This window comes from Furipterus horrens, unplaced genomic scaffold (genome assembly GCF_987537825.1).
Source record: "Furipterus horrens unplaced genomic scaffold, mFurHor1.1.pri manual_scaffold_10, whole genome shotgun sequence".
NCBI lineage: Eukaryota > Metazoa > Chordata > Mammalia > Chiroptera > Furipteridae > Furipterus > Furipterus horrens.
The window spans coordinates 74,151,963-74,179,677 of NW_028327180.1; the positions used below are offsets into that span (position 1 = coordinate 74,151,963).

The window sequence follows — 27,715 nt, forward strand, 5'->3', positions numbered from 1 at the left end:
ATTTGTATATCTTGCTTCTGGGTGAATTATGGCATTTATACCTCCAGGGTGCTCCAGGATCTAAGGACATTGATATTCTGGTGATCCTTGCTTTGTTGTTAGTGCTGGAACTTTCAGAACCTGTAAATGGGGTTCTGAGGAGAAGGAAAGGGGTGATTTTGGGTAGTGAGGAGAAAGAAAACAGAGGCAGAGTTGGGTCTTCAGAGTCCTTGAAGCCTGCCACAGCCACTGTGAAATTAGCATCTGCGATGTCGTCCATTAGGTCCCAAGAGACCTAAGTCTGGCAGGAGAACCCACAGCCAGACGGGGCCAGGGAACCTGGGCTGTAGTCCCAGGAGCAGCCAAGGCTAGGGTGGCAGGGCTGGGCTGGGTAGGGCTAGGCTGGGCAGGGCTGAGAAAGAGGAGAGAATTTTTTGCCTCCAGGCTTATAAATGCCTATATTGGGCAAGGCCTCTTGTTTCCTTGGGTGGTGACCAGGAGTCTCCAGATTTGCCAGCCTGGCTTGAGTTGTCTCCTTCTGCCTAGAAAGGGACTGCAACCTCCTAGAGGAGCCCCCTCGGTCCTCAAGGGATTGGGAAAGGGTCCTAGCACCTCCAGTCTGACCTTCTAGAGTGGATGGAGAGTTATAACTAAATTCCATGTAGCAGGCTGGTCCCTCAGTACCCCTGCTACCCAAGGACAGGACCCTCAGGGCAGGGGACAACTACTTCTGGGAGACATGGCTTCCATGGGTTCCTGATCCACGTGTACCTAGGGTGGTGTAGACAGTAGCTAAGCCCTGTGCGTGGTCCCCACAGCAAAGAAGTCATTATGCCATTACATAAATAAATTATGTACTTACACAGGACTTGGTATATAAGTGCCAGTTAGCATTATTGCTGTGTAATTATGCAGTTAGCTTAAAGAGGGAGGCAGGTGGAAGGACTGAATCACCCCCAACCCTGGGAAGGGTAGACAGGCTCCAACTCTCACCCCAGGGAGAACTGTGGCTCTGGGTCACATAAGATAAAGTGCTGGAGTCTCCTAGCTGTCTCCATGCAGATGGGGCAATTTACCCCAAGGCCAGGCCCTTGAAGAGGCTGACGGCAGGCATCCAGGCTTACTCACCTGATACACATGCATGCCTCAGGCTTTCTGCCAGCCCTTGATTACCTCCCCCCAGCCTAACACAGGGACTCACAGACTACAACTCAGGGCTTCTGCCAGGCCAAGAGGCCACGGAAGGAAAGGGCTGAGGGAGAACATGGAGCTGGGAGGAAGGCCTGTGGACCCATTACACCTAGTCCCCCCATCTGTGGAACCGGGGGCCACTCACTCCTTCCAGCCCTTTCCTCTCTTGCTGTAGAGCTTGGGATGCTGGGTTCTTCAGAGGGCTAGGCCTATCAAGATCATCTAGTTGGGCCTCTCATTTTCCAGATGGGGAGGTGGGCCAGAGAGGGAAAGCAACTTGCCCGAGGGCACCCAGCACAAGTCCCAAAAGCAGCTCCTGGCTTCCCTCCTTGCAACCTCCCTTCTCTTTCCCTCCTTTGTCATCTCACACTCCCACTGCCCCTCCCTCCTCACTGGGCTGCTCCAGTTTCTCACTTCCTCTCCCCATCCTGCCTCCAGCTCTGCCTGGGCCTGCCTGTAGCCTCACCTCTCCCCTCATTTGCTCTCCCATTGCTGCCTCTGCTTTCTTCTCCCGGCCCCTGGAGCCAGGGGAGGCTCCGCACCCTCTCTTTGGCCAGTGCTGTCTCTCCTGGTTTCCCCCAGCTTGTCTTGGGGCTCCTCCTGGGATGGGCTGCCCCTTCCCTTCCACTATCTTCTTGCTCCCATGGGGGTCTGAAATGAAAGAAAGAGACTAAACTCCTGAGCAGGGAGCATGAATTCCCTTCTGGGTTTGGGATTGGGTGGGCTAAGGCAAGAGAAGCCTTCGAATGGTGGGAGTGGAGACAGAGGTGCCCACCATGGCAGCCCCCATAATCAGGACCCAGCTCAGACTCCGAGACTGCTGACTTATGTCCCACGGGAGCAAAGGGAAAGGAGATGGGGGGTCAAAATGGCATGACAGCACTGTCCTCAATTCTGGAAGATCAGAAATGAATGGAGGACTGCTTTGGGGCTGGGGTGGGCTGGTCAATGTCAGTCTCTGCAGCCTCAGGGCCCAGGGAAATTCACACACCAGGGCTGAGTGCACGCATGGAGCAGGTAGGCAGACTTTTGAGAGGAGTAGCCAGGGTTTACTTGTCTGCATATGGCCATTCCTCTCAAAATTGTGCCTGTCTGCTTCACGCATGCACTCAACCCCGATGAGCAGAGGGGTCCATCGGGGGCCCATTTTGTAGCTTGGGTTCCTAGTGTGGAAAGTGATCTGCTCAGAGTAACCTAATCTTAGGGACAAAACTGGGCTCAAGCCCAGGTGTTATAGCATCTAACCAAGTCCTTTTGGTCCACACCGTGCAGCCCCCTTCTTTCTGGCTGCCCAGTTCTCTGCAGGCTATCTGAAGCAGGTGGAGGTATGAGTGAACTTCAGTGAGAGAGAGAACTCCGGAGTGGCTTATAGGGATGCTAAACGTGCAGCTGGGGTGCAGCTTCAGGGAGAGGCACTCTCTGGGCCTGGTGAGCGGGAATTGGCCCCCCACAAGCTCCTCTCCTCAGGACATGCCTGGCTCCCACCAGAATCCTGCCGCATCCTAGAGTCACAGGGGTAAGAGGGCTTCCTAGGCCTTGTAAAATCCTCCAGGGTGACAGGGAATTTCTCTGGTCCTGCAGGGAGTGGCATCTTGATCTATTTCTTCCTCTGGAAGCCTCCCTGGGTGGAGAGTGAGGTAGAGGAGCCTCGTGACTTGGAGGCTCTAAAGGAAATGTCTGAGGGTAAGGGTAGCCTCATCTTCTCCAAGGAGGATGGTTCCGGGTGCCCTTTCCTGATGCTGAGGTGGTACTAAGGAACTGCTGTAGGCTTGCCCTACCCCGAGGTCACCAATAACTCACCTTGAGGATTTCCACCAGGGAGTGAGTCCAAGAGAAAGGGGCTTGGTCCCCAAGACCTCTTTGCAGGAGAATTTTACAGGCAAGCCTCTTGGAGCCCCAAAGTCTCAGGTGAGGGAAGGGGTAGTATGAGTAGATTTTCCCCCCTTTTTACTCAAAGGCATTTTTGCACAGGACTCAAACAAGTCTAAACTTTCCTGAACTTCAAAGTTTGCCCATGGCATGACCTCAAAGTGGAGGGGGAAATGTTAAAAAGGAAAAGAGAAGTGTGTTAGCCAGTTAAACATTGTGTTTTTGCTCTGTAAAGGAATTGAATTAACTTGTTATATTACTATTAGTGTCCCATTGTGAAACCAGGGTTGAAGAGAGGCTTCTCCTCTGGGTGATGTGGTCTCTAGGCCGTCGCCAGGTTCGGCTCTTCACCCACCTGAGATTGTACAGGGCATTACACAACCTGTGGTAAGAGAAAGGAGTCCCCATGGCAATAGGCCCAGCTCCCAGGGTCATTTTCAGGCTTCTGGCAGGAACCTGGGCTGGGCTGGGGGAGGGGGGGTGCCCCAAGTGCCTGCTGTCCTTCCCCCTAGAAGCCTTTGCTGCGGGCACTGGGAGGTCAGGGCAGCAGGAATGCTGCTAGCATGTTTCATGGTGCCATGTGGCTCTCTCCACCTGCCTGTCACCTAGGCACTGAGCATGGGTCACAGAGCTGCAGGGACTATGCTGATCCCAAGGCCAGATTGGCCTTGAAGAGGCCCTTTCTCTGCTCTCTATCCCTTTTCCACATCTTCAGCAACATCATGGAGCTGTACTTGAGTCTGGCTCTGGGTCCCCATGTGCATAGAGGTTCCTAACCCTGCTCTACTTCCTAGTTGTTTGACTTGGACAAACAGAAATAACTTCACCTCTCTGTTCCCTGCAAATGAAGATAATAGTAGACTTGCTTCATAATGGTGTTGTGAAGAATTGTATATCAAGAATATAAGGTTGGCTACTCTTACTACTGTTTTCACTGCCTTGACTCTCTGGTTCAGGCCGTCCTTACCTGACCCTCAAAATATTTGGGTCCTCGCACAGAGTCAACTCTAAAGAAATAGTTAAGGGTTGGCCTGCTTAAATGGGTCACTGGCCTCCACTCTTCCCCTTTCCATCCATCCTACACATGCCAGTCAGATTAATTTTTCTAATGCACATGTCACTTCCTTCCTCAAAAAAATCATCAGCGAATTCCCCTTATTTGCAAATAAGGTCCCCAAGCCTCAGCCTGGCAGCTTGAGTGCACCTCTGGCCCGCGCACGAGCAGTGTAGTTCGATGGTGAAGAGCATGGCACTGGTGAAAAGCGGCTGCACCGTGAGTCCCGGCTCTGTCACTCCCAGCTACGTGACTTTGAACGAGTCATCTCTTCATTCCTGGTTTTGTTCCGTCTTCTCTGACAGAGATAATGATCGGACCTACCTACAGGGGTGTTGTGGAGACGACAAAAGATAACATATAAGGTTCTCAGCGCCGTTAGCTTTACTGAGCGCCCAGTAGGTGTTTGCTGTATTAATTACTGGTAGCTTTCCGCATCTCCTAACGTAATCCTGGTGTGCCCTCATCTCCTGGGTGAGCACCCAGGCAATTCTTCCACTAGGGCTTTGCCGTATCTCACCCTTCAGAACCCTTCACCCACTGCCCCCTCTTTGAAATCCTCCCCATCCTTAAAGACCTTCTCCAAGCCCCGCCTACCTCAGTCCTGTGGTGTACCCCTTGCCTATGGAGCATGCTCATGCCCCCGTGAGTACCCCTAGTGTTTCTGAGTCATATCATGCATTGATACAAGCCCTGAGCAGTCTTGGACTCCAGGAGAGCTCTACCCAGGACATGTTACAGTATTCTCTCACTTATCACGGTATTACGTTCTAGACTACCCCCACGATAGGTGAAAATCCATGAAGTAGGAACCTTACATTTATTTTAGTATTTATATATATTTTAAGGCTTTATAAACCCTTCCCACACACTTATAAATCGTTCCCAGTGCCTTATTAACCTTTCCCACACTTTTATAAACACTACTTATGTTATTAAACATATTCTACACTCTTAAACCTACATAACTTCAACAACATACGTATACAGTACCGCAAAATCCCATGATATAGCAAAAAATCTGCGATAAATAATTAAATATAATATTTTTAAAAGTCCTGCAATAGAGTAAGGCCGCGATAAGTGAACCACGATATAGAGAGGGACTACTGTATATTCAGCTGGCTGCTGGCTGCAGGCTCCCACTTAGAGCCATTTTATCTTGCTGCTGCCCTGGGCCATTCTTCTCTAGCAGGATGGGGTTACCCACTCCTCTGTCCCACAGGGAGTTACTGACCTCCTCGCACATGCCAGATGTGGGGCTCCCAGCCCTAGAGGGGCCTGACTCTAAAATAAAAAGCAATACAAAGTGATGTGTTCTTATAGAAATACATTAAAAGTACTAAGGAAGCAGAAGATGTAATCATTGCTCTCTCCTACCCCTCACAGACCCTACTTAAAAGCTTTTAGTAGCAGAACATTGCTCTTAGGATAAACCCCAATGTCTATACTTGGCCTCCTCTCTAAGCTTCTTGCAGACATGTGTGCCACCCCACACCCCCACACACCCCATGTACATGCACATATACCTTATACACAGACACACAAACTCTCTCTCACACAAACACACGCCACTCACAAACACACTGACCATTTTTCTGTTTTACAAAGGCACAGAAGCTCTTTGCTGCCCCACAGCCCTCAGATGTGCTGTTGCTTCTGCCAGGAATGCTCTTCCCCAGCTGCCCTTGTCCAGCCAACTCCTACTCATTTCTTGAATCCCAGTTTAAGTGTTTTCTAGGAAAAGGTTTCCCTCACTACAGTTTCTTGACTCTGTCGACCTGTGTGTCAACATACAGAAGTGTTTATTGAATGAATATGTCTCTTTAATACTGAACACAAATTTTAATTAATTCATTGTTGGTATGATTAGTTGTTTGTCCATCCCCACCAAGACTGTAATTTTCATGTAAGTAAGCCCACGTGCCTCTTGCTCATGACCAATCCCCAGCACAAAGCACTGTGCCTTACTACAGTACATAGTTGCTAAATTAATGAACAAAGAGGCTGGCCAAGCCAAGAAGGGCGAAGACCACTCAGAGCAGAGAGAGTGAGTATCTACAAAGATATGGAAAGGAAATAGTATAGTGTGTGTTGTTTGAAGGTAAATGTAGCTGAGACATAGGATTGGGGGCTAGAAGGCTATGAACTTGGGCCCAGTGGAAGAGGGCTTTGGACTCCAATAAGGAGCTTCGGTTTAACCCATAAATAATAGCGAGCAAAGTGATCTGGTTTAAATTTTAGAAAGCTCATTCTGATGACCTTGAGGAAACAGAGTCTGAGGGACAGGAGGAGGACGTGAACTGACCAGGGTTTGGGTGGCTGGGGAGGAGTGGATGTGAACGCCATTCTGGAAGCTAAATGAGCAGGGGGTTAGAGCAGGGGTAAGACCTGGGGTCTGGCTCTGGCTCTGCCCAGGACCCCTCACTGCCTACCTCACAGAGAGTGATACCACGTGAATGGGGGTGAGTGTTCACTACACCTTAGCTGGGATATGGGAGAGGAGGCCTATCTCTTACATTTGTCTCCCCAGAGCTGGCCCCTGATGAGACAGACTTGAGGCCCCAAGAGTACCAGAAATCAACCCTCTACATGGACATTGCCTCCATCTTCCCTCTTTCTGTGTCTGCCCCCAAGTTTGGCCTCAAGGTCTGGTCAGGCCCCCAGGTAGCCCCAGAGCCCTAGAGTACCTGCCCTTGACCCAGAGTCCTAGCCTGCTCCAGGCTCTCCTAAGGAGGGCACTGTCCAGAGAGGCCTTGGGTCCCTCTCTTGAGGAGGCAGAGGACTGGCTGAGATGATCTTTGACTGGGATTCCAGTTGGGATGGCTGTAAGGGGACACCTCAGGCAGAGAGAGGCAGGCAAACCGCAGGCTCAGGCTTTCTGGGAGCCAGAAGAGGGAGAGCATTTGCTATGTAACCCTTTCAGCACCACACCCAAGCAGGAGGCAGGACACTGTCCTTTTTGGCAGTCCATGTCCCATGGCTTGTGGGAAGTATTGTTCAGGGGGTGGGGCGTAAGTGTCTGAATTCACCTCCACAGGCCTTGAGGAGAGAAGCCAGCTGTTGTTGGCAGCCCTATGCTGTCAGAGTGTGTGTGGGAGAGGGGCTAAAAGCCACCTGGGGCACATAGGCTTCCCTCAGGCTGCAGCCCCCCTGGCTGGGAGAGGCTCCTGGGCCACAGACCCCTGCAACCAAGCACAAATGGTAGCTGCATAAAAGGTATTCCCCCAGATGGTGGCATCCCATGGGGCTGAGGTCAGACTGTCAAGGTTGAGGAGGCGCAGGCAAACTGCTTATGAACTTGGGGGTGGGGGGTGGCACCAGGCAGTGGAGACAGCTTCCTACCCCGCTGGGCTGTCCAGTGGCTTCATTTTGGTCCCTTTTCGGGCCCTCCTCTTGCTGTCTCCCCACCCCCATGCTGTCCTTAGCCTGGCCCTCGCTGTGGGATCTCTACTCCCCACCACTACCCCCATCCTGGCTCAGGCCCCCAGCCCAGCTCGAGTCCCTCTCCTCTCCGGAGAGGAGGTCGGTGGCATTCTGCTGCGGCGCCAGTCCTGCCTCGCTGGCTCCCTCGCTCGGTGGACCCAGGGAGGGAGCCCAGGGCTCGGAGAGGGCGCCTGCACCTCCCCTCCTCCGCCCCCTTCCCGCAAGGCAGCCTGAGCGGGTGGGGAGGGGGGATGAGGGCAGCAGGCGCCCGGTGGGAGGGGAAGAGTTAAGGCTCATGGTTCCCCTCCCCCGGAGGGTGTGACTGCCTATAAGACAGGAGCGCGCCGGGCACTGGGGCTGCAGGCGGCGGGGGGCGCAGCGTGGCGGCAGCGAGCAGAGCAAAGGCCGTTTCAGCCTTCGCGCAACTCGCGTCTGTCCCACCGTCTGTCCCACTCCGGGACCCCATACAGAATGTCCGAGCCCAGGAAGAGGGGCCAAGGCCAGGGCCGCGGCAAGAAGCACCGAGAGGGGAGGAAGCGGGAGCGGGAGCCGGAGCCGGAGCCTGACCCGGGGGAGAAAGGTAGGGCACCTCGGCTCACCCAGAAACCCCGTTTTGCTGGGAGAAACCTGCCGCCCTGCTCACCTGCCCGTGGCACTGCGCGGGGTGAGTCTGGGGCTGTGCGAGCCACCTCGGAGGCGGAGGTGACAGTCACCGAGGGGCGTGCATGCTTGCACGCGAGCGAGCTAGTCGATGTGTCCCGGTGGACAAGGAATTGTGCCCCGGAGCCATCAGTGGCTATGCGCGCCTGTCCCCGGGCCAGTGAGTCCCACTAGAGGGGAGGGAAAGAAGCGCTGCCGGGGGTACCCGCCTGCAGGTGAGGAGCCTGGAGCAAGCGGAGCAAGCAGAGAGTGGAGCCAGAGCACAGGGAAAGACAGCGGACAAGCAGACGCGGGGCCTGGCCTGGCTGCGGGGAGCTCAGGGAGCTGTCACTGCCTTCCCTTCCTGGAGTGTGCTCTGGGCGCACTCCTACCCATGTGCCACACCTCCGTGAGTTCTGCTCAGCTATTGGAGCAGGGGCTGCAGCGCCTACCACCTCCCCAGACCCGGAGGGGATGCCCAGTCCAGCGGGCAAGCCCCAGGGAGTAGGGAGCAGCTGCTTCTGTGACAGATACTTCCCTTGGAATGTTTCCGTCAGGCAGTTGTATCGCTTTAGTGTTCAGGAGTGACTCCCATGGACCCTTGGATTCTGTCCCCAAGGAGGGAGATGAGAAGGTGCTCTGGGTGATCATGCTGAGACCTACTTTGGTGCCCTCCGTGGGCAACTGTAGGGTGAAGGAGGAGGGGCCCCCACTCAGTACACTGGTCTGGGACTTCTCAAGGATGGACCTAAGGTCTGCCCCCTGCAAAAACAGGCTTGTATTGTTGGGGTGCCATTGGGTTCTCACTTCTTTTTTCTTTGGTATTTTGTTAATGCCTATTTTGTACTAGTCAGCAAGCTAAGCATGTTCAAATGCTTCAACTCCATTTAATCCTCATAATGACCCTGGGGGCAGGTGGTCCCAGCCCCATTTTACAGAGGGAGCAACTGAGGCTGACTGAGGTTAAAATCACAAAGTAAGTTCCAGAGTTAGGTCTTGGGGGCTTCAAATCTACATTCTCTGGACGATGACGCCCATTTTGCTGGATCTCTATCCTCCCATCAGAATTCTGCCAGAACTGCAACATAGAAATGTCTTCGAAAGAGCACTGGCCTGGGAGTTGGGAAGCTTTAGTTGTGGTTGAGAATTTGGCCAAATGTCTTTCCTTTTCTAAATTTCTGTATAACAAGGGGTGGGTAGCAAGGTCGCCTCTGACGTCTCATGATTGGGAAGAGCCAAGGAGTCAACAATGCCTTCAACTCAGTAGAGAAAAGGAGCTAAGGGAATTTAAAGTCCAGTGCTGTGTTCTCTTCCTTATAAAGAAGGCTTCTGCCCATTTCTGCTGGGTGAGTATGTCTAGGAGACCTCCCTAAGGACAGGGACACTGAGTAGAATGTGGGTCAGCTTATGCTGGGCTCATGTGGTGTGGAATGAGCTCCCAATCTGAGACTTGAAGGAATTCAGGATGACTATTTTCGGGATCAAAATTCATGGGTTTGGCTCAGTGAGCCACCGCTCTTCTCCCCCCACCCCACCCCCACCCCCACATTCTATTGTGGCACCTTGGAGGGCTGGCTAGGTAAGGGCGCCCTCCCAATGTCAAGGTTGCAAGAGCTGAGCTGGAAGCCAGCCACTTGGTGGGCTTCATCTGGTGGGAGTAAAGATGCCAGGGGAATGAGCCTGCTGCTAAGGATAGAGTATGCATTGGGGCAGAGGTGGGAGAGCGCTACAGGTAGGAGATTCTATGGGCCTCTCAATGATCTCTTCCGGCATCTTCTACCCAGGAGAGAAAGTCTTTCTTCATGTCTAAAATCTTTCCTACTACCTTTTCTTCTCCGCTTTCTCTTGTTCCCTGCTTCCAAGTGGACAGCCAGCTCTTCAGAATGCCTTTTCAATGAGTTGGCTGGTGAGCAGAAACCAGACAAACACGAGGCCTGGGCTAGAGGGATTTGGGAGACCTAAGACACTGGAATAGGGAGGGCATAGGGAAGGGTCAAGTACCATGTCAATGAGAAGCTGCAATCTTAAATTCCTGATATGTGACTAGAGGTGGAATGGGTACATGAGCCAACAGTGACCTACAGAGCTGGAGGCCTCCCTTGCAACTCCCCTTTAGCCCACCCGAAGATGCAGAGTTCTCTTATTTCATGCTTAGAGGGCCCCAGCCAGGGAAAACATGGGCACTGGGCAGTTAGAGAGCAGTCTTAGCCAGGGTAGGGCCACATTTTGTAGAAAGATCAGGGGGTGCAGACATGGAGAGTGTGAGCAAGTTATCCATTAAAATCTTTAGCTTAGATGGGGGAGGGAATCTGGAAAGTGGGAAGGAGAAAGGAAGAAGAGAGAAGGGGACATTAATGAACTGGTCCCACCTCTGACCATATATCCAACAGCCCCCCTCCCCCATCTCCTCCCTACCAGACACACTCAGTCCAGTGTGGGAAGATGGGCTTTCCCTCGGCCCCAGCACCGGAGTGCTGGGTGGGGCTGAACAGCAGGTGTGAGCTCTGCTCCATGACTCAGAGTTCTTGGGGCTGTATCCCTACCTGGGGCTGGGTTTCCCCCAGCCCCCACTTCCCCTTATCCTAGGGGATTTAGGGGAAGGTGGCTGAGGTCCATCCTTCTCTGCCTCTCTGTGACCTTGGCACTGCCCTGCCTCTTTGGGCCTCTGGAAATGCTCTCTGCTCTCAGCTATCACCTTCTCCCCATAAGGGCAGAGCCGCAGCCCTCGGGCCCTGTGTCTCTGAGAATTCCTAAAGGAGGAGAGCTATGAGTTGGGCAGCAGGACAAGGTAGGGAGCTGGTCCCGAAGAAAGCGATAACCCTTCTGAAGGTGCCATGTTATTTTAAAGAATAACTTGAGAATTGGATTCTAAGTTGCTGGCCTTTTCTGTATGCCCCTGGAAAACCAGTCAGGGTTTGATGGGAAGGCCCCCTCTGTGGGAGCTCCCCTGTGGATTGGGAAGCTAGGTCTGCCACAGGCAGCTTCGCTCTTCACCCCGGTGTCCTGGAGTACGAAAGTGGATCACTATCACTACTTGAGAACTCTGGTTACATCTCATTTGAATGGGCACACAGAATCCTTGCAAGGTCTTTCTCCCCCATCTTTCCCGTCTCCTGTCTCTGGTAAAAATAGTGCCCAGACTTCTAGGACAAACTCCTATCTTTAGGCTGTCCAAATCAGAGGTGACGAAATGCCCATTTGAATGTGGCTGAGCCACATCTGGCAGTTGCTTGGGCAGCTTCCACCTCTGGCCTTGGCCCCTGGCTGACCCAGCTGAGCCAGGCACCCAGAGCAATCCTCCTGCCACTCTGGGGCGCAGCCTGTGCCTCACGCTCTGTTCCGGCTCCCTGGCACCTCAGGGTTCATTAGGAACAATAACAACAGGCAGAGAATGACTTTGTACTTACCAGCTGTCTTTCATCCTGAAAGCTCAAAGCACTTTACAGATCAGGACTCATCGGTCCTCCTCTGCCCAGGTTCCAGGCACTCAGTGGGGGTGGGGGGTGGGGCGGGGGTGGGGGTGGGAACAGAGAGCTCTAGTTTTCCAGAATGGCACAGCAGCAGGGCTGGGGTAGGACACTGAGTCACCTAGGGTGGGGGATTCAGGTGTCCGGTAGGTCTGGGATAGCAGTAAGTTTGGACTGAGGGCCTCAGGCTGCAACAAGAGGGAATATTCTCCCTTAAAAGAGTACAAGCTGGGCCCTTCCTCCCACCAGGCACTCTGGCCATGTGGCTATGTGAATTATGAGAGGAAGAAGAAGCAGCATCTTGGGAAACAGGCCCTATAATTCAAATATTTTCAGGAATCCCCAAGCGATCCCTGTTACTGCCCTGTGCCCTCAGTGCCAGAAGGTTCGGGGCCAAGTCAGGGTAAGCCTGACCTTAGGACAGCACCAGAGTGAGGAGTGTATGGAGGAAGGTGCTGGCCCAGCATGGGCAGGCCCTAGTCCCGGTCATAGTGGCTTCCTAGAGTGATTGCCAATGCTTAGTTACCACCACTCACCCCTCTAGGCCTCCTCTGCTCTCTGGCCCACAAAGCTGGCCTGTGGGACAGTTGCCATACAGAAGAGAGGAGTTGGGTTTTTTTTTAAAACACCGGCAAAGCATTGCCAAAATTTGAGGCTTGGGGCCCATCAGAGTCAGGATCCCATTGTGTTTTTGCACCATTTCTGAGCCTGTAGTCACTATACATAACTTAGCAGAGGCAAGTGGCAGCAAAATCCTCCTTATCATTCTCCAGCCCAGCCCTGGTCTTACCATCCATTTAGCAAGACTTCCAGGTCCTGGCCACATGGTAACTATACAAACTGCATGTGCTTTTGCTCACTTTTGTGTACTTGGTTGTGCAAACATTCACTGAACACCTACTATGTGAATGAATCACAGCCTCTACCCTCAGGATCAAAGACAGATCCTCACACAAATACCATGACTGGAACCAAGGGTAAGGCCAGAGATATGTGCAGCGTATGGTGAGGATGGGAATGATTTGTTCTGGGGAGGTGTGGGGAGAGCTTTATGGGGGGGGGGTGGTATTTGAGCTGAGCCTTGATGGTGAGTAGGAATTCACCAGGGTGAGAAAGGGCCTTCTAAGACGAGAAACGTGACCATGCCTACTTACATGGGTGAGGGGGACAGGGAGGGAGGGAGTTACCACTTTCTGAGCTCTGACTACATATCATTACCAATTTTATGAAGTGTGGGTATTATTTTATCCTCTCCACTTTATAGATGAGAAAACTGAGGCAGGAAAAGTCTATGGCTTGCCTGTGATCCAGCCATGAATTGGCGGCAGGATGTGATCTTTAGCTCAGGTCTGCCCCCCTGCACTGCCTCGCTGTGTGTAGTTCATCTGGCTATGGGCTCTTCTGCAGTCTGTGTCCCTCAAGAAAAAACCAGCCAGAGGCAGAGGACGCTCTGTTTGTTCACTTGTTGGAACAAGTCCTCCCATCACATCAACTGGTCAGGTATTTCCTTTCTGGGCTCTTGAAGGGGTTTAGAGGTTACACAGAGGAACAGTTGAGTCCCTGCCCTCACAAGGAGCTTGCAGTGTGACTATAGCAAACAGGACCCGTGGAGCACTGACACAGGAGAGCAGTCCTGAAGCCCTGGGGCTGCACCAACAGGCAGGAGCTCCTGGGAAGAGGTTATTATGGTCAAGTGGCCTAGCCAGAAACCAAGCTGAGGGTCTAGAGAGTTCAGCTAGATCTAGCACTAATCTGGATGGTTTTCTGCTCCTATGGAGCCCCTGGTGTAAAAGATGAATGTTTAAGTCAATGAGAACCCGATTTAAAGCGTAAACTGGGAACTTGCCAGACATGCAAATTCTGGGGCCTTACCCCTGACCTATTGAATCAGAAACTGTGGGGATGGGGCCAATATGTATGTTTTATTTGATTTTTTTTTTTTAAGATTTTATTTATTTATTTTTTAGAGAGAGGGGAAGGGAGAGAGGAAGAGAAACATCAATGTGTGATTGCCTCTCGCACACTCCCAACTGGGGACCTGGCCCGCAACCCCGGCATGTGCACTGACCGGGAATCAAACCAGCAACCCTCTGGTTTTCAGGCTGGCACTCAATCCACTGAGCCACACACCATTCTGAGACACCCATCATTAATCCACTTGTTCAGCCAGTGATCAGTGTGCACCTACTCAGTGCCAGATGCAAAGAATAAATAGCAATGCTCCAGCACATCCCTCCTCAACGTCCCCACAGTCTAGAAAGTTAAGAAAGCAGTTTGCTCCAAAGTAGAAAGGCCCAAATAGAGCAGAAGTGCTTGAGAAGTCTATGTGAGGCAGAGATTGCTTCTGGCTGGGTGGATTAGAGGAGGCGGTAGGACCGGTGGAGATTTAGATTACTCAGAGCTGCCGACTATTGAGCTCTCTCTGTTTCAGGTACTGTGCTAAATTGGACGGACAGTACCCCCATTTAATTCTTGCCACAGTCTTAAGAGGTAGGTGACATTCTCCCTGTTTTACAGACAAGGAAATAAATTCTCAGAGAAGTTAAGGAACTTGTCTAGTTATATAGGACACCAGGCAGAGCCAGAGTGCAAACCAAGACCAGTCTGAGCCCCTAGCCTGCATGTCTGACCCTCTTGACTGTGTGGAGAATGGCATGGCTGAGAGGGCATGAGGCAAGCAGAAAACAGAATAGGCATGCTTCGGAAATAGCCAGTGATTTTGGTCTGCCTGAAATATTCAATTCCTGAAAGGAATTGGTAGGGGAAAAACGGACAGGTATGTATGGGAAGTGGCCTGGTTTACTGACCCAGTAAGTCCCCCACCCCTCACCCCCCGCAACCCTTCCGGGTCCCTGGTTGACACCCAAGGAAGGCAGGTGGCCTTTCTTCTACAGACATCATGGAACCAAGGAAAGTTTCTGCATGGCCGGAGGCACATAGAGATGACTCTGCCCCGAGTCCTTTGCAGGTAGAGTAGTACTGGGATGGGGGTGGGGGCAGTAAAGCCTAAACTAGGGCCTGGTGGACAATGAAGGGCTATGAGGGTAGGAGGCTTGGTGCAAGGTGGATGTTCTTGATTTGGGGAGAGAGTCAAAAGAGACAGTTATCAGAAAAGACAAGGTGACTGAAAGAAAGAACCCAGGAGCAAGAGTGGTCTTGGGAGAGTAGACAGGGAAACTGGTTTCCTACATGTTATATCTGAGCCAGTGTTTGAATATCCAGGCAGTCATTCATTTTGGGGTGAGTTCTTTCCAGCTTCCTCTCTCTCACTGGCCGGGACCACAAGGACCACATCTCCACCTTTCCAGACCCCAGAGTGCCTAGGCCAGGGCTATCCATGCTTCAGGTAGACTTATAGGAAAGGAAGCTAGGCTTCTGGGGTATCTGCATTTAGTGAGCACATGGGCCTTATCCTTACCTGTAACAGGTCTGCTGAGACTTTTCTCCTACATTTCTTTGAATTCTCATATATTTTTAAAGATTTTATTTATTTATTTTTAGAGAGTGGGGAATGGAGGGAGAAAGGGAGAGAAATATCAATGTGTGGTTGCCTCTCACGCACCCCGAACTGGAGACCTGGCCCACAATGCAGGCATGTGCCCTGACTGGGAATTGAACTTGCGACCATTTGATTCAGAGGCCAGCTCTCAGTCCACTGAGCCACCCCAGCCAGGGCACATTCTTGTATTTTTATTTTCTTAAAAATCCACATGAACTTGACATTGTACTCCATCATATGCCTGTTTGCTTTAATATAAAGGTGCTGCTTTTCCTTATTAATGAGCTCAGCAGACTGTTCAGAAAGAGGCCCTGAGATCATCCTGGGGCTTTGCCTGTATCCCAGTTTAAGAAGGTCTTGTCTGGTGTATAAGGTGCCTCCCCTTTCCCTGTCCCCACCACATTTCCCGTGACCCAGAGCTTCAAAAACAACTTTCTCCACCAGGCTGAGGAGGTGGGAAGTGCGAGCCCATCCCAAAGGGGATGGGGACTCTGAGATCTTCTCAGGTTCCTTGAGAAAGGAGCTGCCTAGTTCATCAGCAGCATGCCCTCTCCTTGGAGGGTTCTCTGGGCCAAGGCCCAGCCTTCCCTGGTGGGAAGATTAAACAGAGTTTGGACAAATAGTAATGACCTCCCAGGTCTGTCACCTCTGCTTTGTTCCTACCTCTAACCCCAGAGCCTAAAGAGATAATGGTCAGAAGCCTCCATCTCTCCATAGAGAGCTTTCTCTTACCATGTTCCTCTAAAATAGGCAGAGCGTAGTTTATAGATGAGTCAGCTGAGGCCCAGAGAGGCTAAACTACTTACCAACAGGCAGACAGCTGGAAAATGAGGTGACCAGGATAAAGGCCTAAACTGCTGTGTCCTCAGCTGCCATCCTTTCCTCTGCTAAGCACTGCTGCCCCTGTTGTCTCATCTACGCCAGCTCTACATGTCTCTGGTAAGAAGCCAGGGAAACGGCGTGCATTGAGTACCCATGTGCTATCTCAGCAACTGCCACCTCTGTTTGTGAGCCTGTGCAATCTCCCTCAGCATAGGTGACATCCCCCAATTCCCTTATCTCTGCTGCCCCATCATGTCCCCATGTCTCAGGCCCGAGCCTAGGCAAGGAGCCTCCTCGACAGGCACCTGTTTGAATCCTGGGGTTGGCCACCTCTGCCTTGGCAGGGCCCTGAGGAGGCCAGCGTTTTGGTCAGGATGCCTGGCTCCTGGCAGAGGGTGCTGAGGGTGACCATAGTGTTGACCCTGGTGGTCAAGCCAGGCCTGTTTATGCCCTTCAATCACATTGTATGTTGGGTGTCAGTAGCTGGGAGCTTTGGGATGGGCAGGCAAGAAGCTTTAAGGCAGAAACCATTTCTGTTGGTCCTAGAGCTTGCAGAGCTTTGTCTCCTCCCCCCTTCCTCCCTTGTCCTTCTTTACTTGCCCTCCTGGAACAGCGTCAGCCTCCCGCCTCTAGCTCCCGTCCCTAGCCAGCCCTGACCCCTCCTCTCTACCTTCTAGCTAAGGAGCCAGGCAGCTGGCCTGCTCAGCTGGAAGCCCATCAGGTCTGGACTGGCTTTCACTGGCGCAGGGAAAGTGGCCCTCTGTGAGGCTGTGGCCCCTGCCAGTCTCAGCATAGCCCTAAAGGAGGCAGGGCCTGACCTGAGCACAGAAGCCTTGTTGTCTTGTTCAGCATCATATTCCTGATGGTGGGTAGGTGCTTGGTATATCATAGGACTGCAGGAGGGGGGCATGTGTTAGATGGATGTGAGAAGAGGGCAAGGCAAGCCCAGGTGCCAGGCTGGGCCTGGTTGGCTAAGAAAATGTGGCTCGGGGGCCACTCCCTTTGGGAGCACTGGCCTGTGAGTGTCAGATGGCTCTTCCACAGGCCACAGGAGGATACGTGACTGCCCTTTTCACAGAGTAGGCCCTCTGTGCCCATTTAAGTCAGCTGTGTTTTTAGTTGTTGTTTTTTTTCTTTCTCATTTGAACTTGGAGTCTGTAATTACTTCCTCTAGGTCACTTTGTGGGTGGGAGAGGGGTGGGGAGGGGTCCGACCCAAAGCCTTCCAGTAGCAGGACAGTGGGAGACTTTGATGACAGGCGGGTTGGCCACATTGTCTCCAGGTGTTGTCCTGCAAAGGTGACTGCTCAGCCTTAGTCATGAAACGAAGATCATTAACCCTTTTAAGAGTCCGCTGCCCCTGCCCCCCAGGGAGGCCAGGCCAGGCCAGGTCCTTCCTGGCTGGGCTGCCCGGCCATGTCCTGGGCGTCTGTCTTGCTCTCAGATCTCTGCAGGCTCCGCACCCACCGCCCACTGCTGAGAGGAATGAGGTCAAACTGCTGGCAGCAGCGGTATCTTCTGGCCTCAGGGCTGGGATGTGGGGAAGGAGCAGCCCTGGCTGTTCTTGCTGTTGTTATCTTCAGTGAGGTGCCTTCCGAGGATTCCCTGTCAAACACAGGCCAGGTGCCCTGGCTAGGTTGGCATAAGATTATGAGGACGCAGAAGCCACCAGATACCCCATGTCCCGCTCATGGCAACTGAGCTGTGTCTTTAGATTTTAGAAGACCCATCCTGATGGGAACTCTTTCTATGGAGACCTGGATCATCCTTGAGAGGCCTTCCTCTTGTTGTTATAAAACTGCCAAAGAGATCTCCCCACACCCCCACGCCAGAGAGCCCTAGTCCTGCTGCTTGGATGGGCATTGTTCTAGGAGAGAAGGAGCCGGGGAAAGTGGCCTCAAGGAGTGTGAGAGCTCAGCAGAGAGGGCTTGGTCTGAGGAGGAAAGGAGACATAGGGAGAGTAGCCCAACACCAAAGGGACCAACTAGGCCATCACCTTGCCACCTGCCCGTCCACATGTGGGGAAGAAGCCACGGGGAAGCAGGGTGTCAATGACAGTCATGGGAGCAGAGTGTGGGAATCTTCACCTTCTTCTTCATGCCCTACTGGATGCCTCTCTTTGTCACTTTCCTGTGTGCTGAGCCTCTGAGCACCTCCCCCCACCCCCCACGTGGGGAAATGTGCTGAGACCCTCAGGACTATGACTCCTCCCTTTGGCTGCAAAGCTGAATTTATAGAGAAGTCTATTGCAGTCTTGTTAACAGTAGCAGAACCTAACAGATTCATCTGAACAATGAACTATTATGCAACCACTAAGATGATTTAGATCTGTATTTTCTAGATTTGGGGAAATGTTTTTACAATATATTTTGGAAGAAAAAAGTAGAACATAAAACATTTTAGAGAGAAAAGTCTTGGAGATATTTGAAAATGTTGCCAGTGGTTTTCTCTCTGGTGGTAACTGAATGGATTTAAATGTGTTTTTCTTATTCCTTACTTGAATTATGTAATTTTTCTACAACAAAAATGTATTTCTTACGTAACAAAACAATAACAGAGGGAGACAAGCTAAACTCCTTGTGGGGCAGGAGTGGCTACTCTGTGTAGGCTAGTCATTTTTGTCTGGGACAAAGCACAGAACCTGGCACATGGTAAGCACTCAGTAAACGCATGTCAACTGACTGGGGCGGGGGGAGGGAGTGCTTGCCCAGTGCTTTGCTTCAGCTGTTGTCCTGACAGATCCCATTCATCCCAGGAAGCCTATTCCTCTGTCTGGTCAGCTCTGACCTCAAGACACTCTGGAGACATGATACAGTGGTTTTCATACTAGCATTGCATTCTGGGCCCTGGCCATCCAAGTGACCCAGACAATACTGGACCTAGCTCAGAGAGGGGGCCCAGACATAGCTGCCTAGTTGTATCCAATGCCCTGTAAACTATCTCCAGGTCCTCAAAGGCCTGCTGTGTGAATAGCCTCTTAGTCTTATCCCAGGTATCTCCAAGGGCCAGTATTGGTTCCAGTGGCTAGAAACCACTGTGGGAAAAGCGTGATGCTCAGAATAAGAATAAACTTAAAATGCAAAAAGTAAGATCAAGTCATTTCCTGACTTGTAAGCCTCTGATGTCTTCCCATCACATTGCAAGACAAATCCAGAGCCATCTTGAGGAGGTTGTCCATACTTCTCATGATAGAAAGCTCTGGGCCCAGGAGTGAGGTTCAGAGTACCACCTGGTGAAGGTTCTTCACTTTCCTGCCACCTGAGCTGCTGCCCTTCCCCGAGGGCTTTGCTTGAGGCAAAAACAGACAAAAAGCCATAGCCTGTTCTCAGAATCCAATTGCCTTTCAAAATGTGCATCTTTGGTTTTCAAAGAACTGTGAACTGAGGTTTCTGGGAACTGGAACCAGGACTAGACATTGCTAAAGAAGAAGACATGGTTTTTAGTACACTAGCCCCCTCTCATCCTTGGGGGATAAGTTCCAAGACCACCAGTAGGTGCCTGAAACCCCAGATATACTGAACCCTCCATATACTGTTTTCTCCTGTACGTACATACCTATGATAAAGTTTAATTTATAAATTAGACACAGTAAGAGAGTAACAATAACTAATAATAAAATGGAACAATTATGAAAATATACTGTAATAAAAGTTGCATGAATGGTTTGGGGGCCATTATGAAGTAAAATAAGGGTTCTGAGCTAGTCCATCCAATAACCAAGGCAGCTGCTAAGTGACTAAATGGTCAGGGAGCATATACAAAGTAGAGATGCTGGGCAAGGAGATAATTCACATCCTGGGCAAGACAGAGCAGGGAAGCCTGAGATGTTATCACACTAGTCAGAACGGCACACTATTTAAAGCTTATGAATTGTTTATTTCTGGAATTCTCTATTTAATATATTTGTACTGTGAGTAACTGAAACTTTGGAAAGCAAAAATGTGGATAAGGGGTGATTACTGTACCTTAGTTGATTCTTGTGAGGAACTGTTAAGAGATAGAAAAGAAGGCTCTGTAAAGAGCACAACGTGGTTCAAATATATGACTATTTTTATTTTGTCATTCTTTAGACGAGTGCTGTCAAATAGGAAAATAATGTGGTCTATATAGAGGTCGTTTTAAAATTTCTAGTAGGCACATAAAAAGTTACCCCCAAAAGGGGGGGAGGGGACAAATCCAGACTTCTTGTCATGCCTTGCTCATATAGCTGCATGTCAGTCACCTAGGCCTACCTCTCCAGGCTCCCCTCCCACCACCCCTAGCTTTCAGAATCTTCCAGACACATGGGCCTCTTTCATCTGGCTGCTTATCACTGCCTCATAATTCCTTATGATTATTTGCCATTGTCTATCCTCCTCACTAAACTTCAGGCTCCCCAAGAGCAGGAAGCTTATCTTGTTCATTGCTCTATTCTCAGGGCCCAGAACGGTGCCTGTCATGTAGTAGGTTGAATAAATGAATGAATGAATGAATGAATGAGGAACAAGTGAACTTGGTGGGATTGTTCTGGAGTAGACTATCAAGAAGTGGCTAATGGATCACACATGGCTCTTACTAGATGGAGTGGGCTCCTTGTGATCTGGTCTTGGGTTTTCTACTGGTGGCAAAGAATGACTTTGAAGCCCCCTGTTCTCGAGACCTCTGAATTGGGGCCATGGCTGTTATTTCTGGGGTTAGTAACTGTACCCCCCACCCCCATCACCACCACCATTGAGCAGTGGTCATAGGCTCAGTGCACAGTGTTGCACTAACACTCACATCAAGAAACAAGGTAGTAGAGTATCCACCACTTCTTCCCACCAGGAATCCTCACCCCACTTGTTGGGAGGAAGGCAGCCTCCCAGTGAGGGGGTTGTTAGAGGGCCCCCTGCCTCAGAACTGCAAAGAAGGTCAACACTTTCCCACCTGAGAAGAGCTCTTGATGTCTCCAGTTCACAAGAAGGGGGAGGAGACTAGCTGGAGATCACCAGTTGACAAAGAGATTAGATCACTGGATGTCAGCCCAAATTTAGAGCAAAGCCACCTGTAAAGATGTGTTCAGTCAGTAACCAGTCATGAGCTATCCATTGACAATACGTGCACTTTCCTGTATGTATAGTTTTATTATTTATTTTTTAGACCCACATGCCTGGGCCCACTCTCACAGGTTCTGCTTCATAATGTCTAGGATATGTCCTAGGCACTTATATAATTTTTAAAGCTTTCCATATGATTCTTATTGGCATGTAGGGTTAAGAACTATTGATAAGCAGATGAAGGAAGATTGAGGTGTAAGTAAGAGGGAAGGATGCTGAGGCAGGACTTCAGTCTCATTTAGAGTAACGAAGTTCCAGAAGGTCCCACTGATTGGTAGGTTGATAGACATAAAACCTCTGGATGTCCAAAAGAAAAAAACCCCAACATTATAAAATTCAAGAAGCAGGTAATGGGGGGGTGGGTAGCAAAAGCTTCATACATAGTTTTAATATGTATAAAGAACTCTTACAAATCAATAAGATGAGCATCCAGTATAAAACCAGAATATGGACAAGAACAGACAATTCACAAAGAATACAATGGGCCAATACACTTAGGAAAAATGGTCAGCCTCACCAGGAATCAAATAAATGCAAATTAAAACAAAAGAGATGTTATCTTTTGCCTAGCTAATTGGTGAAAATTCGATAATGACAATACCTCATGTTGGCGAGGGTGTGGAAAAAACCACTCACTGTCATTCACTGGTGGGGGTACAGATTTATGCAGCCTTTCCAGAAGGTAATTTGGCTACCATAAAGCTGAGGAAGATTGCAAACCTTTTTGACACAGCAATTCCACTTTTAGGAAGATTGCCTTAGGAAATAATTGTGGATAATAATAACAATAATAGCTAACCCTTATTAAATGCTCTGTGCATGCCAGGCTCCACACACATTATCTCATATAATCCTCACTGTCATCATCCCACAAGGTAGGAACTGTTATCACCTGTATTTTACAGAGGGGGAAACTGAGGTGCAAAAAGATTGAGTCAATGACCTGAGGACACAAAGCTAACCAGTAGCAAAGCCTGGATTTGAACCCAAGGAGTCTAGAGTCACACTACCTGTACAGCAGTGTGCACAGAATGTGTGCAAAGGATGAACACTGTGTGCGCTGGATGTGTACATTGTATATACTGGATGAAGCTGCAAGGATGTTCCTCTGGGCTTGTTTGTAATGGGGGGGAAGGGGAAATCATGCTGAGTGCCCCATGATAAGAATTGGTCATGTAAATTGTTATATATGCTCACAAGAATATTATGCAACTATGAAAAATGATGAGATAGAAAAAAGTGTGTGTGAACAATAGGGGGTTTTTATATGTATGCTACTGGCAATGATTTCATTTTGTTTAAAAGTGTGTGTGATTGTGTGTTTTGTATATGCATAAATGACCTCTGAAATGATATAAAAGGAAGTGATAAAATTGGTTGCCTTCTAGAAAGGGAACTGTGTGGCTGTGCTCAGAAGTTAGAGAGTTGGTTTTTTGTTTTTTTTTTTTTTTTGAGCCATATACCTTTTTTCACTTCTTGAATTTTGAAACATGTGAATATATTATCTATGAAAATGGGTATCTATAAATATGATTCTCTCAAGTCTCAGTACTATCTTGGCCTGGCCTACTCCTCCTTCTAGCCCTAGCTCTTGACTGAATTGGCTCCTCCTTCAACCTGAGTTGGGGTAGCTCCTCTGGGCTTCAGCACCCTCATGCCTCCATGAACCATGTTGTGATCTCAATGCCAGGTAGCAGCTTCCCTGAGGGGAGGAGCTGTATCTGTCATCTTTGTCTGCCTGTGTCCCCTGGGCCCAGTATAAGCCTGGGACAGAAGTTAGATCATGAGCACTGAATTCAAGGAGACCTGGGTTTGAATCCCTGTTCCATCACCTCAAGGAAGTGACTTCACCATCCTGTGCCTCAGTTTCCCCACCTATACATAGGTTTAATTATTGCAGTGAACTCATGGGGTCATTTTCATAAGGTAATGTATGTGAAGCTCCCAGTACCATACTAGGCATGAAGGAAACTCTCCACTGGTAGTAGCCACACCTGCATCATTGCAGACCCTCTGTGAATGTTTGTTGAGTTGAACTACGAAATGACACCCAGAAGGGCGGCTCCCCAGGTCTAGCCCAAGGACAGTGGCCCTTCCTCCACTGCTCATTCTTGGCAGTGCCCCATCACCACCATGCTCACCTCCCTGCCTTGTACTCCCACAGCCACCCGGCCCAAGCTGAAGAAGATGAAAAGTCAGACGGGACAGGTGGGGGAGAAGCAATCGCTGAAGTGCGAGGCAGTGGCCGGTAACCCCCTGCCCTCCTACCGCTGGTTCAAAGATGGCAAGGAGCTAAACCGCACCCGCGACATTCGCATCAAGTACGGCAATGGCAGGTGAGCAGCAGCCATCCCTCCCTCCTGGCATCTTCCCTCCTGAGAAGGAGTGGCCTGAGCTGGCAGAACCCAGGGCTGTGCCCTCAGGTCCACCTGTGGATCAAATTCTCATCCCCCTTCCTCGCCACGCCCAATTTCTCCTTGCAACCCTGGGCTCCTCTGCCTGTGGTGGCCCACTGTCCTCAGACTGTAGATGCTTAACTAATGTCTCTGGATGGTTGAAGGCAATTTGATTGTCAGAGTCAGTTTTACCTGTGAAAGTCCCCTCTAGTCCTCAAACTTTTCAAAGGACCTGCCACAGTGTCTGAAAGCCAGCATTTGGCAGTCTTTGGCGAATGTCTCTGATTGCAGAATGCATCTGGGAGGTCATGTGTTTTGATGGGCTGGTTTCTCAGCCCAACAATCCCTACTGGGCAGAGAGCTAGATAAGGGGAAAGGACACATGGCTTTGACTAGTGTCAGGAGAGGCTATGTCTTAGACATTTTCCACCTGTGACATGGGGATTGTCTTTAATCTTGGAGTCAGTGTTCCAGAGAAGTGAATCACAGTTTCTGGAGCCTCCAGCTGTGGAAGATGGCCTGTCTTCCATCTTGGGCTGATTGGATGGGGGCTTCAGAGAAGCCAGGAGTCCAAGGGCTACTCTTCACTTCTCTCCTGCCTCTCTCAGCCCCTGAGGGGCTATTAGAAGGCAGGACAATCAAGAAGGGAGGTCCCCATCTGCCTGCAAAACAGAAGCTCTACCTGACCTCTCTTCTGCCAAGTGGACTTCCCTCTCTGGTTGAGGAGCACCCTAGTCTTTTCTGCCCCGCTGGGGTAGCATACAACCACCTTCTTCCTGGCCGTCCTTACCCTTCTCACTGGCCCCAAAATGCAAACAAGGGTGGTTTTAGAGGACCCCAGCCTGCCCCCACAACAGAAAGTGATGGAAAGCCCAGGCTAAGGTTGCTCCTGGGTTCCAGTGTGGCCCTAGATGCACACATTCTGCCCCTAGACCTTAGTCTCCAAATCTGTGAAAGAGGATGTGGGGTTAAGGGGTCTGAGAGGTACTTCCAGTTTTTTACTGTCCTTTCAAGAGCAGGGAGCAGAGGCAAACCTCGTCACCTAGAAAGTGGGCCAAGCAGAAAACAGTGATTTATAAAGTCTATGGTTTAGATCAAAAGTTTGTAGATGAAAGAATGCTGCTGCCTAAGGGAATTGGGGAGATGGGGTCTTGTGTGTCCCCAATCTATAGATTTAGTAAGAAACTCAGGCTGCCCACCAAGTCCACCTCCTGAGGCCACCCCACCCCTTCCCACTGTCCTGCCAAGACTAGCTCCATGCTGGAGAACAGAGCTTCTGCAGTTGTTGGGGCTCCTATTCCCGCATCCTAGGAGGGCAAGGAAGAGCACTCTCTCCAGTCTTCTGTTGTCTCAGTGAACTGTGGGGGGGGGGGGGGGGGTCATCTTCCAGAAAGACATCAGAAGTCAGGAGACAGTGTCCTCCTTGTCCCCTCATCACTCTGGAGCATGTCCTCAACTTGGCCATCCTCATCCCCCCACTCCTGACCCCACAACCATTCATTACCCCCCCCCATATTCCTGCACACACATGAGCATGCACACCCCCAGAGCGCCTGTGCCACCAACAACATTCCTTCTCTGATGACATCAGCTTTTCTCTGTCTACTCACAAACCCACTCATGCCACTTCCCTCCTCCTTGCCTCTTCCTCCTCCAGCTGTTGCCCCATCTAGCTTCCTCCCTCCAGCACCCCATGGAGTCAGTTTCATGCCCACTGTCTCCATGCTCCATGTCCTGCCTCCTCTCGGCTATGGCGGCACCTGCCCTATAAATACACCCTCCACCCCTATGGCTGTGGCTCTGGAGAGACCCGGCAACCTCCATGCCTCCTGGCCCTGCACCTCCAGGCCTCTCAGCAGCCGCTGGCATGGGTGCCATGTGCTTCCTTGCCCCTGTGGTCATCCTGCTCCTCTGCTTCTAACCACCCTCTCTCAGTTGCCATCTATGCTGGAACTTTTCTGTGTTTTGAGCTTTACCCTTCTCCTCCCTCCCCACCTCTGGGTGATTGCACCCTCTCATATCTGATGACCCCAAGCCTCCATCTCTAATCTGATGGCTTTTTTATAACCTGAGTTCCAGACCCATGCTACCAGCTAAACACTAGAGACCATCCTGACATACCCCACAGGTGTCTCTGATCCAGAATGCGCCAGTCCAGCCTCTCCCTCTGGCCCTGCCTCACCCTCTCATGCTCCCCTCTCAGCACTGACCCCTTGCCGTCCCCTCCTGTTAGATACTTCTCCAGAGGAAGGCACCCTTCTCCCCACTCCGCCACTTCCTTTTCTGGTCTCCCAGCTTTTAGCCTCTTTTCCTTCACTGTGCCACTCTTGGCTATCCCCACCTTTTCTGGGCCATAGGCCCCTTTGTGAATTCATCTCTGTTTCTAACACAGAATCAACTATGTGCCAGGCACTCTGCCAGAGGCTGGAGATGCACCAGGAAATGGAACGGACATGATCCCAACCTTCACAGAGTTTCTAGTCTAGCTTCTAGTGTAAAATTAGGTAAAGGCCTCCACCCTTTCTTCAGAAAAAAAAATCTCATCCACCCAGTTTGGCTTACAATTCTAGAAGTCTACAGAGTCACTGACTCCCGTGACTCTGACAGGGGATAATGATCTTTCTAACACGGGCACATATCCGATCTTTCATTCGTTTACTTGACAGATCTTGAGAGCCTGCTGTACGCCAGGAACAGCCTAGGCCTTGAGGCTCTTCCGACTCTTCTTTCCCTGGCCTCTAAGTCACTGTCCTACTGTTCCCCAAGGCCTCAGTGCTCCTGATCCCTGCTCTTTCCTTGCATGATCCAGGACTTGAGCCCAGGCTCTTCCCTATGCTGGCAGCAGCACCCCCCCCCCCATACACACACATTGTCCCTGGAAAAGTCCTCCAAGGCCCAGCGTAAATGTCATATCCTCTGGGACACCTTCTGAGCCCTCCAGGCAAGCTCTTGTCAAATCTTGTCGTGATGCCTCAAATACAGTTCCATTGCATTGTTGGGGGGACTATCTCTCTTCCCAGAAAGATAGAGCCCCCCCCCACACACACACCCTATCCCCTATGTGGCCTGGCAGAGATCTGCATTCAGGATTGAATTAATGAGAACCTTGCAGGACTAGCTATCCTCTCTTGGGTACAGGGTGACACTAGGACTGGGCAGGTAGCCCTTTGAGTTGACCTGGACTTTGAGCACTTTAGCATCCAAGTAAATCCTCAGTTTCATCTGACAAATAGGTCAGCCAATCCAGAAATCGGGCCTGGTCATGTCTTCTCCTAGGTATCAGGGACCCCTGAGAGCCTGAAGTGTCCCCCTGACCCCATGGTATCTGCTGCCTTTTTGAAACTTTCTTGCCCCACCCATCCTGCCCCTGGGCTCCCAGCAGTGAGTGCATGGGGTGGAGGAGTGGGCCATGATCAGGAACTGCTGATTCCTGCATTGTGACTCAGAGACAGCTGCCACCTCCACACACACTTCACCTGGCATGGAGGCCAGGGGCAGGGGCAGGTGTCTCCATTCTGGAAGCACCATCTTTCCTTCAGCCTGCACTGCAGCTTGCTCTCTGGCTCTCCTAGAAGTCCTCTACCCAGGCCACACTCTGTCTTGACATTGCTCTTGACCTTGCAAGATGCCCTCCGCAGCAGGTGCTGTCTGTCTCAGGGGCCACCGCACAAGGTGTCTCACCCCAGCCTTCCTGTGCCAGGAGGAAACTGGCCCCCCAAGTCCTGGGCACGGGGCCCTCCCAGCAGCACCGCGTGTTCCCATGTTTATGAGGGGCAGGCTGGAACAGGCCCCTCAGGCAGGCAGAGGGAGGCAGGCGCTGAGGAAAATGTGCAGGTAGAGGACATGGCCGCCCAAATCCTGTCCCTGCCAGCAAAACAATTGGCTGAGGAAGGAAGGACGGGGTGTCCATCACAGGGGCAGGCCTGGGGCAGGGTGGCCAGGGGGCACCAGGCCTGCCAGGAGGTGGCCAGGAATGAGGAGAACAGAATGAAGTGTGTCTTCCCCACCAGCCCTCTGCTCCTGCAGGTCTCAAGAGACCCATAAAGCCCAACCCTTCACCTCTAACCCCAGGGCCTCTTACACAAGTCTGGGGCCCACCTCCCTGGACTGGCAAGATCTTCACACAGCTCATACAGTAGGGGTCATTGATTCTGTCCCCTTGCCTCTTTCTGGTTCCTCAAAGGCAAGGGGCTCTCCCTGTGCCTCGTTTCCCCAGGTCTCACACACTTTCATGTGAGAAGCTCTTCTTTCCAGTTCTAGCTTTTTTTCTCCAGATATCTGAGCCTAGCTCTGCCTTAT

The 27,715-nt window shown here is 51.0% G+C and overlaps 1 protein-coding gene across 3 annotated transcripts in view; it reads left to right on the top strand.

The window, feature by feature from the left end:
• The window catches only part of NRG2 (neuregulin 2), a 175,978-nt gene that overhangs the window by 116,222 nt on the left and 32,041 nt on the right, over positions 1–27,715 (top strand). For all 3 annotated transcript variants that reach the window (XM_090288192.1, XM_090288191.1, XM_090288193.1), the window contains exon 2: positions 23,185–23,356. In XM_090288192.1, coding sequence (XP_090144318.1) covers positions 23,185–23,356 — 172 coding nt within the window. The remainder of the gene's footprint in view (positions 1–23,184; positions 23,357–27,715) is intronic.